This window comes from Anomaloglossus baeobatrachus, chromosome 2 (genome assembly GCF_048569485.1).
Source record: "Anomaloglossus baeobatrachus isolate aAnoBae1 chromosome 2, aAnoBae1.hap1, whole genome shotgun sequence".
Classification (NCBI taxonomy): Eukaryota; Metazoa; Chordata; class Amphibia; order Anura; family Aromobatidae; genus Anomaloglossus; species Anomaloglossus baeobatrachus.
In genome coordinates, this window is record NC_134354.1 from 462415484 (window position 1) to 462429101 (window position 13618).

General features: G+C 47.4%; 1 protein-coding gene across 1 annotated transcript in view; it reads right to left on the reverse strand.

The window, feature by feature from the left end:
* NIPSNAP2 (nipsnap homolog 2) overlaps positions 1-13618 on the reverse strand; it is an 82382-nt gene that overhangs the window by 34238 nt on the left and 34526 nt on the right. Inside the window, exon 3 of the mRNA XM_075336330.1 lies at positions 10985-11030. Within this exon, the coding sequence (XP_075192445.1) occupies positions 10985-11030 (46 nt within the window). The remainder of the gene's footprint in view (positions 1-10984; positions 11031-13618) is intronic.

Below are 13618 nucleotides of genomic sequence, written 5' to 3' on the forward strand. Positions count from 1 at the left end.
TGTTCTCGAGTCGGTCTTTAAAATAAAGAATTTAAAAAAAAAAAAATTACTTAGCGTTAGAGGCATTGATTGCCTGGAGTCCAATATACGTGGTGGAAAAATCAGTCAAAGGTTGGCGAGGATGGAGACAAAGTGGATTTGGACCCTAAAAACCCTCTGCCCCATGGGCCTCAATGAACATTTCTCATATTCCTCATTTTTGTGATTTTGTGGTCTTGGAGGTCTTCCTCCTTTTTAGTTGGTGCTTTTTGTGTTTTAATTGAGTGTTTTTATTCCCTTTATTAGATATCGTCCGATCTGTGATTTTCCATAATTCATGTCAAGCTGGACTTTTGCAGGATATGCCATTGGCATTTTGATGATCGAATATAACTCAGTGACCGAATGCTGTGGATCTTTTTTACCATTTTTTTACCATCCTTGTGGAGCCTGTTTATAACATCTGCATTTCGATACTGTAATTCTTAATATCCATTTGGCCCTTTGCTGTTGGGAATTCTTTATGATTTGAATGTGTTGGTATATGTGTATGTGTATGCGCATAATTATGTGCGTGCACATATACGTACGGGTGGTTTTATCTAGGTTTGTTTCTTCCTTACGCATTGGAAATTCTTTATTGTATATGGATGTGTTTATATTGCAACTATTGCAATAGTTGTGATTTTTTCTGAATTTTGATATATTACACCATTAAGCTTTCAACTGATTTCCAGTGTGACTATGTATTAATAAACCGGCCACATGTATGGGATGCCTTTGATATGGTCCCTTTTTTGATGCACGTCTGCTGTTTATATGATATGTTTTATATATTTAGCAGTATCGTGGTTTACAGGCCCATGCTTGTTTTTGGCCGGTTTGTTAATTAATTTTCTATGCTTTGAATATATTACTTGTATGTACTGTACTTTGTATGTATACAGCGCAGTATACTAACACTTAATAATTAATGCTGAATTTCTTTATCGTTCCTATGGGAGACCCAGACCATGGGTGTATAGCTACTGCCCCCGGAGGACACACAAAGTTACTACACTCAAAAACGTGTAGCTCCTCCCTCCTAGCATATACACCCCCTGCTAGCCAGATCTAGCCAGTTTCTTGCTTTGTGTCAGGAGGATCCACACACACACATGCATCCTTTTTTGATTTTTCATTTTTTCCAAAGATTTGGAAGAAAAGCGGGTCCACTGGACTCCCGGCATGTCCCTTCACACTCCCCTGGCGGCAGTGCTGTTAAGGTTGACTTCAGGGCAGGAGCCCTTCATGCCGCGCTCCTTCAACATCCCTTAGGGGCTCTGATTTGAAGTGGGAGCCAACTCGGTTCTCACTGCCTTGCAGGAGACCGGCCTCCATCCGCAGCCCTTGTGCAGGACCCTGCTGGACGGAGCACTGACCCCCACCCCACAGGGAATGGACCCTGCGTCTCAAAGCTAAGTATAGAGACGCTTATTCAGAGGGTCTTTCTGCAATGTGGGGCACTTTTATTGGGGGGGACAGTGATTGCTGGATAATGCTGCCTTGTTTACTGTGTTTCCGGCCGGTTCCACAGTTTTTACTGAGAACCGCGCCGACGGTGCCCGATTTTCGGCCGCATGCATAACTCTAGGCCCCGGCTTCAGCCGCGGCCTAGTTTCGTTTCGTTCCCCTGCATGTCAGGCATGCAGGGGGACGCTGCAGAGCCGCCCGCCGGCCGCTCTGCACAGGGGAGGACGCTCCTCTTTGAGGAGATGATTCCCTCCCCTGTACATCTCCTTCGCCCTCCGATTCCCGCTCCTGGGTTAACCCCCGCCTCCCCCCCTCACTCTGGCGCCATTTTCTCAGCGTCTTAGACACTGGTCGGCGCTGGCTGCTCTGCAGCAGAGGGAGGGAATACCAGCTGAGGGTCCAGGCTTGGAATCTGGAGGGCACTCATAATATGGCCTGATAAGTCACAACCTCTGGTTGTGCACTTTTTATACACTCTCAGGCATTCTGAAGGAGTTAATTCTTTATCATAGAATCTCCTCCTCAGCAGCATGTCTCACACTAGCAGCAAAGCTCCAAGGCTGTACACTACATGTTCTGCATGTAACCTCAGATTGCCTGAACCGGCACACTGTAATGGTTCTTAGGTGGGAGTCTCCCCAGGCTGAACCCCTGTCTTGGGTATTCTAGGCATTCTAGACAGAGCCCCCACCTCTGCAGCATGTCTCACAGAGCGAGCCTGCAGGCTGTTTTTTATTATCCACTGCAGGTAGTCTCGTACGGCTATATCGAGCTCCTAACCACTGTGGCCCCTCAGCATGGGGGCTCATTCATGGTCCCTCCAGCTGCTCCGGTTTCGGTGGCTGACCCCCATGGGAATCCTATTTCCAGGGGTCGGCTGTCCCGGCATCTGCTGAGCATGCCAGCCCCCTTCTCAGGGCGTTCTCTGCTCGCTCGACTAAGCTCACAAGGGACTCTCCTTCTGGGCTCAGACTCCGTTCTCCTGACAGGGAGACGCAGGGTCCCCTGTCCTCCCCGTCCCGCAGCTCCGATTACGAGCTGATTCACCGGACGAGGAAGATGTCTCTACCACGGACACGGACGCTACTTTATGTACATTGATCCGTCCGTAGGTGACGCAGATGCGAATGATGGCTTGCGTCCATTATTCTTGTGTCCGCCTGATCAGGGGAGTATTCCCCGCTGGCAGAAAGGCACAGTTTACCTTTAGCAGGTCAAGGAGTGTGTTACTTAACCACTCCAGTTTTCAGCTGCGTCCAAGCCCACAGCCTATCCTGCAGACCCCACAGCGGGGTTCTGCTGCCTGTCTCCCCCTCCCATCAGAGAGGGTAGCCACTCCGGTCTAGACTGCCCGGTTAGTTGTTTCGTGGCTGACGGCACCTCTATAGGATTCTACCGTACATTAATTTTGTACTGGACCTCAATCCGCTCTGAGCTTCCCCGAAGCGTGTTTCTGAGGACTGTGTTTCCCCTGTCCACCAATGGTGGTCAAGAAGTGGGCTCATTCACTTCAGGTGGCTCAGCCCGGACCGTTATGTCAGTGGCTGATGGCTCCTCACTTAAGGTTCTGCGGTCCGCCCGGTTGTCCTTTGGGCCAAGTCGGTATGGGGACGGCAGGAGCTTCTTCTCAGCTTACAGCAGTGCGGTTTTTGTACCTTCTCTGCTTCTCTGGAGGAGATGCATTCTCTCACATGCCCAAAACGGTTCCCTGAACTTCCAGACTTCAGTCTTTTCATCCTCTGCCAGGTCTGCCATGCTGGACGCCGCACGGCGGTGGTCTAGGCTACCTTCCTCGCTATCCGCAGGCTCCTGTGGCTTCGGAATGGAAGGCAGATGCCTCTATGGAGGTTCCTGGCTGGGCTCCCCCTTGGTGGGACCAGTTTCCCCGGAACCAAGCTAAGTGAAATTAAGGAGCTCTTGGCGGGGAATGTTCTTCCTCGCCACAAACTTAAACCAGGGAACCTGTCCAGGGCAGGAATCAGTTGAGGTTTCGATGGTTTCCGTTCCTCCATCTGATCGTCCTCTAGCTCAGCCTAGGTTCATGGAACCAAATGGCTCGAAGCTGCGTCTTCAGAAGACCGCAGGAGATGCTGTCACTGAGTCAGCTTCCTCCGAGCTATTTAGCCACGCCAACAACCTCCTTGGTCGGTGGCAGGCTCTCTCCACTTGGCGACGTAGGGTTCTAACACGTCTCCGTTAAGTGGGGGCGAGATTATATCTCCCTTGGCTACAGGATGGACTTCTGTCCACCCGCCAAACAGATTTTTTCTGTCAACTCCTCCCGGCTCCAAGGCAGCCGCCTTCTCACAGGCTGTGGCTTTTCTTGCTGGCCCATGGAGTAATTGTACCGCTTCCCGACTGGGAACGGTTCTGAGATTTTTGCTTAAATCTATTCCTAGTCCCCGAAGAGGGCGGTGCCTTCCGACCTGGATCCTTAGCTTTTCAAGCATAGCCAGGTGGGGCGTTTTCACAGGAGTCTCGGTTTTGTTCCGTGTGTTTTTTTCACCGGATCAATCAAGAGCCCAAGGAGATTCCTTAGCAGCCATCGGCATCAGAGCTGCCTATCGGCAGGAGTCAATCGCAGTTTCTCACCAGCGTTGACTACGTTTTGACAATCGGAGTGGTCCAATTCGTGGCTCTTCCCTTGGGATTAGCCAAGGCGCCTCAAGTATTATCATCCAGGCAGCTGTGATTACGGTCCTGCCCCCCTAGGGTTTGGCAGTGATCTTTTGCCCTGGTCAGCCTTCTTGTTGGGGCTTCATCCAGTGCTCACCCTTACCAGAGTGCTCGCTCACTCTCGCCACTCTGACCTATGCGGGTGGCTTGTCTTTCTGTCAAAGTCCACTCTGACTTCGAACCAGGGACGTCAATGGAAGCGGTTCCTTGCCCAGTTTCCCCTGAGACTGGATGTTTTCCGCTGTACAAGCGAACTCAATCCTCCCACGGGGTGGTGGCTTCGCCACTGACCAGAGGCTCGTTTCAGTGGTGGCTTCGGCCACTCTGTCTCAGGGGCGCTCCTCTCTGGCCCGTCCCGGGTGATCCTAACCAGGATACTAGCCTATCCGCCTGGGGAGCAGGATATCTCCACCGTGGAGCGCAGGGCGCTTGGACTCTGTCCGAATCAGCCCTCTGGATCAATGTGCTGGAAATCACTGCTGTATTTCTGGCTCTCCAAGCCTTCACCATCTGTGGGCGGCTAGGCACATTCGAGTCCAGTCGGACAACGAGACAGCGTTTTCCTTTTTCAGCCTCCAGGGCGGGACGCTCAGCCGCCTGGCAATCTTGGCGGCTCAACATTCTTCAGTGGACAAGGGACTCCTAGTCCACTGTATCCGCAGTCCACATCCTAGATGTGAAAACTACGAGGCAGGCTATTTCAGCTGTCCAACCGCGGTCCACAATCCTCAGGTTTTGCGGTAGACACACTGGTTCATGTTTGATCCCAGCTTGTCTCTTTTCGACTTTCACCCTCTACCCCTTGTCCAGAGTCCTGCGCAGGATCGGTAAAGGGGGCGTCGAGTCATTCTTCCAGACTGACTCAAGCGGGCTTGGTCCTCTGACCTGCTCCTTCTGTCCGTTGGGTTGCCATGGCATCTTCCGGACCGTTCAGACCTTTTCCCAAAAGGTCAGTTTTTCCCGTCAGAATTCTGGATCTCAGAATAACGGCATAGCTCTTGAGTCCTGGATCTTAGTGACTTCTGATATCCTTCCCGAAGTCATCTCTGCCTTGACTCGAGCTCCAAAGTGTCCTTTGACCTTTTTGGCCTAGCCGACCCTCCTGTCCCTTCCACAGTCCGGTCTACAGCTAGGACTATCCCTCATTAAGGGACAGGTCTCGGCCCTGTCAGTATGTGCCAGCGGCGTATCGTCCGGCTGGCTCCGGTGCGCTCCTTTAAGGGCGCATCTCACATCATCCGCTTTTCCGGCGGCCTATGGAGACCTGGGATCTTAATCCGGTCCTCCCGGTTCCCGGAAACCCCCCTTTGCGCCTCTTGGGGAGGTTTCGTTGTTTCATCTTTCACAAGAAAGGTACACCTTCTAGTGGCTATAATTTGCCGCCTGAGAGTTCTGGCTGCACTCTCTCGGAGTCGTCCCCCTTTTTTGGTCTTTTGCATCAAGACAAGGTGGTCTTCGTCCGACTCCGGACTTTTTTCCCAAGGTGGTTTCTGCCTCCACCTTATCCGGGGCAATTTTCCTGCCTTCCTTTTGTCCGGCTCCTGTTCATCGCTTGAGGAAGCGTTGCATATCCTGGATCTGGTGCGGGCGCTCCGGATCTATGTGTCTCGCACCGCCGTTATTAGGCGGTGCACCTCTCTAGTGCTGACTGGTCGTCAGCGTAATGGTCTCTCGGCATCTAAGCTGACCCTGATGTTGGCCTAGCTCGGCCATTTCCGAGACCTATGAGTGTACTCAGGTGCCTTCCCCGCTGGGGATCGGGGCACATTTGGTCAGACCTGTCGGCGTTTTTATTTTTGGGCTTTCAGGCACCAGGTTGCGGCTCAGTAGGTCTGTCAGACTGCAGCTCAAATTAGTCTGCATGCTTTTTCGAAGCACTCCCAAGGCATGCCCATGCCTTGGCAGACGTGGGCTTGGACAGACGCATTTTTCCGGCGTCTGTCGCCCATTTGTGAAGTTAGGTTTGCCTGCTTCTCAGTTGTCTGTTTATTCCCACCCATGGACTGCTTTGGAACGTCCCATGGTCTGGGTCTCCCATAGGAACGATAAAGAAAAAGAGAATTTTGTTTACTTACCGTAAATTCTTTTTCTTATAGTTCCGTCATGGGAGACCCAGCACCCTCCCTATGCCTGTTGGCAGGTTTCTTGTTCCGAGTGTCTTCACCGGCTGTTATTGTTGTAGACAGAGGTTCCGGTTCTGCCGGGTTTTACTCTGTCTCTTCTTGTGGGTGGATGTCCTCCTTCAGCTTTTGCACTAAACTGGCTAGATCTGGCTAGCAGGGGGTGTATATGCTAGGAGGGAGGAGCTACACGTTTTTGAGTGTAGTAACTTTGTGTGTCCTCCGGGGGCAGTAGCTATACACCCATGGTCTGGGTCTCCCATGACGGAACTATAAGAAAAAGAATTTACGGTAAGTAAACAAAATTCTCTTTTTATCCAGGATGGCCGCTCCAATTGTTTTATATAAGTTTATAATATCGCAGCATTGACACCAGCCTGCTTTGGCTTCCTGCATAGATAATCCATCTGGGCGTGTACGCATGCGTGTCTACCGCTCTGGGGCGTTCTCGCATCACTGTATCTACGTGCCTCGCGCGGCGTCCGCTCATGTGACTTGTCACGTGGTTGCCGCGTGACCGTGACGTCGGGCGACGCATGACGCGGTGGGCGAGTGGCGTCCTGGATACTGTAGCAACGCATGCGTCACAAAACCGCCCACAGTCTGATTGGACGATGCCTTCCTTTTAGTTGCGCACTTCCCTCACTTACACCACTCGCCCTGACGAAGGCATTTCCGCCGAAACGGCCGTCGGGTGAACGCCGGTTCAGGCCTCCCGGTCCTCAAACAGGTACATCTATTTCCTTGGACATTGTTCCCTTCGAGCCTCTCCTGTGGTCATTATGGCCTTTATACTTTATGCATTATAAGTCCACGGTGTGGTTAGTGTTATACGAGATCTACAGTTGGCTCTTATATATACATATATGTACATCTGTTTTCTATGGCAAGTTTGCCTCTTATACTATGTATAAAATTATTTTTCATCTATACTGTGTATATGGCGAACAATTATATGCTGTTTGAATGACTTTCTATTCTTGCACCGGGAGGTTCTGATATCTGTGTCTCTTGTGCTGCTCACCATTTACCTCAATAAAGGTTTTTCACTTTGCAATTCGGCTCTTCTGGTCGTTTTTCCTCTCCTTTCTGGCTCATATGTTTACCACGACTTGCCCTAGTCCTTTCCAAATCTGCTATCAATGATTTTTTCTATTACATTATGTATTTAATACTGTCAACATGGATTGGTTGAGAGCTATTCTTATATATTATATATATATATATATATATATATATATATATATATATATATATATATATATATATATATATATATATATATATATATATATATATACACATATATACATACATACACACACATATACACACACACACACACACACACACACACACACAGTGCCTACAAGTAGTATTCAACCCCCTGCAGATTTAGCAGGTTTACACATTCGGAATTAACTTGGCATTGTGACATTTGGACTGTAGATCAGCCTGGAAGTGTGAACTGCACTGCAGCAAAAAAGAATGTTATTTCTTTTTTTATTTTTTTATTTTTTTTAAATTGTGAAAAGTTTATTCAGAGGGTCATTTATTATTCAACCCCTCAAACCACCAGATTTCTGTTTGGTTCCCCTAAAGTATTAAGAAGTATTTCAGGCACAAAGAACAATGAGCTTCACATGTTTGGATTAATTATCTCTTTTTCCAGCCTTTTCTGACTAATTAAGACCCTCCCCAAACTTGTGAACAGCACTCATACATGGTCAACATGGGAAAGACAAAGGAGCATTCCAAGGCCATCAGAGACAAGATCGTGGAGGGTCACAAGGCTGGCAAGGGGTACAAAACCCTTTCCAAGGAGTTGGGCCTACCTGTCTCCACTGTTGGGAGCATCATCCGGAAGTGGAAGGCTTATGAAACTACTGTTAGCCTTCCACGGCCTGGACAGCCTTTGAAAGTTTCCACCCGTGCCGAGGCCAGGCTTGTCCGAAGAGTCAAGGCTAACCCAAGGACAACAAGGAAGGAGCTCCAGGAAGATCTCATGGCAGTGGGGACATTGGTTTCAGTCAATACCATAAGTAACGTACTCCACCGCAATGGTCTCCGTTCCAGATGAGCCCGTAAGGTACCTTTACTTTCAAAGCGTCATGTCAAGGCTCGTCTACAGTTTGCTCATGATCACTTGGAGGACTCTGAGACAGACTGGTTCAAGGTTCTCTGGTCTGATGAGACCAAGATCGAGATCTTTGGTGCCAACCACACACGTGACGTTTGGAGACTGGATGGCACTGCATACGACCCCAAGAATACCATCCCTACAGTCAAGCATGGTGGTGGCAGCATCATGCTGTGGGGCTGTTTCTCAGCCAAGGGGCCTGGCCATCTGGTCCGCATCCATGGGAAGATGGATAGCACGGCCTACCTGGAGATTTTGGCCAAGAACCTCCGCTCCTCCATCAAGGATCTTAAGATGGGTCGTGATTTCATCTTCCAACAAGACAACGACCCAAAGCACACAGCCAAGAAAACCAAGGCCTGGTTCAAGAGGGAAAAAATCAAGGTGTTGCAGTGGCCTAGTCAGTCTCCTGACCTTAACCCAATTGAAAACTTGTGGAAGGAGCTCAAGATTAAAGTCCACATGAGACACCCAAAGAACCTAGATAACTTGGAGAAGATCTGCATGGAGGAGTGGGCCAAAATAACTCCAGAGACCTGTGCCAGCCTGATCAGGTCTTATAAAAGACGATTATTAGCTGTAATTGCAAACAAGGGTTATTCCACAAAATATTAAACCTAGGGGTTGAATAATAATTGACCCACATTTTTATGTTGAAAATTTATTAAAATTTAACTGAGCAACATAACTTGTTGGTTTGTAAGATTTATGCATCTGTTAATAAATCCTGCTCTTGTTTGAAGTTTGCAGGCTCTAACTTATTTGCATCTTATCAAACCTGCTAAATCTGCAGGGGGTTGAATACTACTTGTAGGCACTGTATATAATATATATATATACACATACATACATACATACATACATACATACATACACCGGATTGTAGTCCAAAGTATATCAAAGAAAAGAGTCTAATTGGCATCAAATCGATCAGTAAGCTCCACTGTAACAGATATGACGCCTCCTGACAGTCTTTTCTATATTAATGCTGTATACATTTTGACAACAATAGTAAATCAATTTTTTTTTTTTTGACAAAAAAGTCCCCTATTTTTAAGAACCATCAAAACATTAAAGGGAACCTGTCAGGTCCCATATGCATTCTGAGCTATAAGCAGGGTGATGTGTGGCCTAATACCTCCTTCCTACCCAGCCCTGTGTTGTAATATTGTGGAATATGAAAGTAATAAAAAACGTTTTATTACTTACATTTTCCCTATGTTTTCAGCTTCTTCAGATCCCAAGCGTGCGTACTTACCATTCCTGCAGCTGTCATCAGGGTGCTCGTTTCTCTGCTTCACATGTGCTCTGTGCATGTGCAGAAGACTCCTGCACAGAGCACATTGACGCACAGAAGCAAGCACCCTGATGACGACTACAGGAATGGTAAGTACGCACGCGTGGGATCTGAAGACGCTGATGGTGACGTTGCACATGTAAATCCATGGTATCGCACCCACAGGGGCGTGATACCACGGAATACATGCAAACGCCCACAGGGCGATGTGACGTCCATGGGGCTAGAGCCCCTGCTCATTTACATAGGGAAAATGTAAGTAATAAAAAGTTTTTTATTACTTTCATATTCCACAATATTACAACACAGGGCTGGGTAGGTAGAAGGTATTAGGCCATACATCACCCTGCTTATAGCTCAGAATGCATATGGGACCTGACAGGTTCCCTTTAAATGGCTCCTTTGGCTTTGCGCAAGTCCTGGAACCAAAAAATCATTATAGAGCTCTCTGACTTAACCTTTGATATGTACATAGTAATTAGGTCACCCCCTAAGCTGCCTTTTTCCATGTGGTGTTATCTACAGTACAGCAGTTTACATTAAAGGGAAAATGTCAGGTCCCCTATGCCCTCCAAATCAGCAGCATTCATATCTGTATGTCAAGATTCCCTGCCTAACCAGCCCTGTATAATGTGATTCTCTAAAATCAATGTTTAAAAAAAAGGATTTATAAAGTGTGCTGATCCCATTCTAATTAGGGCCCTGACGAGTCAACGTGGCGTTGTTTTCCCAGACTAGTCGGCCCTCTTTCCACGTTATCACGCCTCTATGGGCATGCTAACATGATTTCCATGAGTTGGCGTCACTGCCAGGTCCTGTAAACTTCGTGCATGGCTTTGTTCACTCACAATGAGCCGCTTCTGAAGTCGGGTGCATTGCGCATGATCAGAAGAGCAGAAGCTGTTCTTCCGATCATGCGCAGTACGCCTCGCTGAAGCCGGGGCGAGAGAACCCAGCTTCAGAAGATGTTCAATGTCACTGAATAAAGTTGCGTGCACACGCAAGATTCCTAGGAGCAGGCAGTGACACTGGATAGTGGATCTCATGTTATCATGCCCACAGGGGCATGATAATACGGAAAAAGAGCAGACTAGTCTGGGGAACTAAAGCCCCATCGACTAGTCAAGGTCCTAAATAGCATAGGTCGAGCGCGATTTGTAAGTCCTTTTTTTAAACATTGATTTTAGTGAATAACATTATACAAGCTAGTAGGGCAGGGAATTTTGGCATACACACCCTTTAAATGTAGGGTAAACTTACCAGAGCTTGTTGTAGGCATCAAGACATTCAGGCTTTACATTGTGAACTGGAGTAACAAAAGGAAATAGCATTAGAAGAAAAAGCAGACGGTGCAAACAAAATCACATTCAATGTATTACGTTAGAAAAGTATGATCATACACTCAGCCTTAGGCTATCCTCGCATGAGCGATTATTCTCTCTTCCAAGAAAATCGGGTCGATTATGGTAATAACACTTGGCTCAACTTCTGATCAGAGTGTAAGCTGAGTGTCAAGTTCACGCTGATCCGATTCTCACGAGTAAAAATCATATCGCATGTGCAGAGAAGACAGAAATACATTTCTCCATTGTCTGGGACGGCGTATACCAGACTGCACTCAGATGTCATCAGTGTAGTCTGATGATTGCCATAAACCCATAGACATGAACAGGTGCACGCTGTCCGATTTGCGGAGACACTTGCCCCATGCTGCAATTTTTCTCTCGGAATGAGAAAATAAACCCCACAGATATGCTCTGTTCTATAGTACAATATTGGCGTGAGTGCCATCCAATAACACATCAGGTATACAGTGGTGTGAAGGAACCCTTACAAATGATCTAGTTAACAAAAAGACAGAAGACATATTTCCTGACATATTAGTTATTTACATGTACACTCCGCAAACACTGAACTTGCAGATGTGGAGGGAAAGAAGTCATGATGTTAGTAAGGATTCTGGTATTGGGAGCCTTATACATTCACAACTGTTCCTTTCTACAATTGAATAAAACTAGTGATGCTCTGTAAAAGGGTGGGATTAGACAGTCTGAATGGCAAGATAATGGTTCCGCTAAGGTAATCTAAAGCTGAGGTCACACTAAACGACAGCGATGTCGCTGTTACGTCACCATTTTCTGTGACGTAGCAGCGACCTTGTAAGTCGCTGTTATGATCGCTGCTTAGCTGTCAAACACAGCAGCCGAAGCAGCGATCATAACGACACGCGTCGCTGTGCTGCAACATGTGCAGAGAGCAGGGAGCCGCGCACACTGCTTAGCGCTGGCTCGTTGCTCTCCTAGCTACAGTACACATCGGGTTAATTACACGATGTGTCCTGCAGCTACATGTGCAGAGAGCAGGGAGCCGGCGCTGGCAGCGTGAGAGCGGCGGAGGCTGGTAACGAAGGTAAATATCGGGTAACCACCTTGGTTACCCGATGTTTACCTTGGTTACAGCTTACCGCAGCTGCCAGATGCCGGCTCCTGCTCCCTGCTTGCTTCATTTCGTCGCTCTCTCGCTGTAACACACAGCGATGTGTGTGTCACAGCGGGAGAGCGACGACCAAAAAATGAAGCTGGACATTCAGCAACGAGCGGCGACCTCACAGCAGGGGCCAGCTCGTTGCTGGATGTCACACACAGCGACAGCGACGTCGCTGCAACGTCACAGAAAATGGTGACGTAGCAGCGACGTCGTTGTCGCTGTGTGTGACACCACCTTAACTACTGATACACTATGGTCAACCGTGCTATATTGACTACACACAGTGGCCACCAAATAGTTTAATTGGCTCGTTTATTGTCTGTCCAGTTTAGGTGATTTTAGGAAGATATGAGCGTACAGAAAGGCCTGTGTGGCCCGTATGACTGCATATCTTGGAAAGTTTGATACATAACATAATACACTTTCTCCTCTGTGATAAACGGTCCAATGTGCTAGAAGTATTTTGGTTTATTATGTCTATTTTAACAAATCATGTTGCATCCGTTTCTCATAAGAAGAAAATAAATTGATATTTCTGCACTATTTATATTTTTTCACACAGCCATTGACTTTCATTGGGATGTTTGACCGGCAATACAGGTCAAAGTAGGAAATGTGATTGTAATGGGTCTGTGATATGCAGCCAAGAGAATAAATTATGTTGCATTTTTTTTATCAAGCAAAATGGCACCATGAGACAAGATTGTATAAAGATGATGTGGTTATAAAGTGCCAAGTAGCATTTTGACAATGTGACAGGTGTCCACGTTCAGAAAATCTAGGAGCATGGGGATTTAATTAAAGAAACGCCAAAAAGGAGCCAAGACAAATGATATGTGCACACACAGAATGTGGTGAGCCTTCCTCATAAAGATGGCTGCAGCCAAGGTGCAAGATGCTGATGTCACAGCCACTCAACCTCCACATTAGAGGGGAGGGGCGGCTGCTTAGCATAAGACATGCACACTAATAAGGCTTGCACTGGGAGCCCATCATATAATGAGTGAAATGCACAGTGTCTGAACTGTAACCTATAAATGACGCCAGAAACCCAGGCCAGGCGGGCTAAACAGCACTATATATAGGTGCATCTCGCACGGATACACTAGACGCACAGTGTCTGAATTAAGGCCTATAAATGACGCACAACATAACAGCAGTAACCTGCTAAGCAGGTGAATATTGCCCAATAGTCCAATATATACAAAGTAATAGCAGGGACTAAAACTTAACTTTTAATATTCCAGATAAAATATATCAACATTACAAAAGTGCAGTAAAATTGCCAAATGGCTATAAACTGAAGTGGTCTCACCCAGATGTTCTCCAGGGATAAAAGGACACACCGATCCAGGGTTGATCAGAGGCGGAATAAATCAGGGTAAAGCATTGGGAGATGGTAAGATA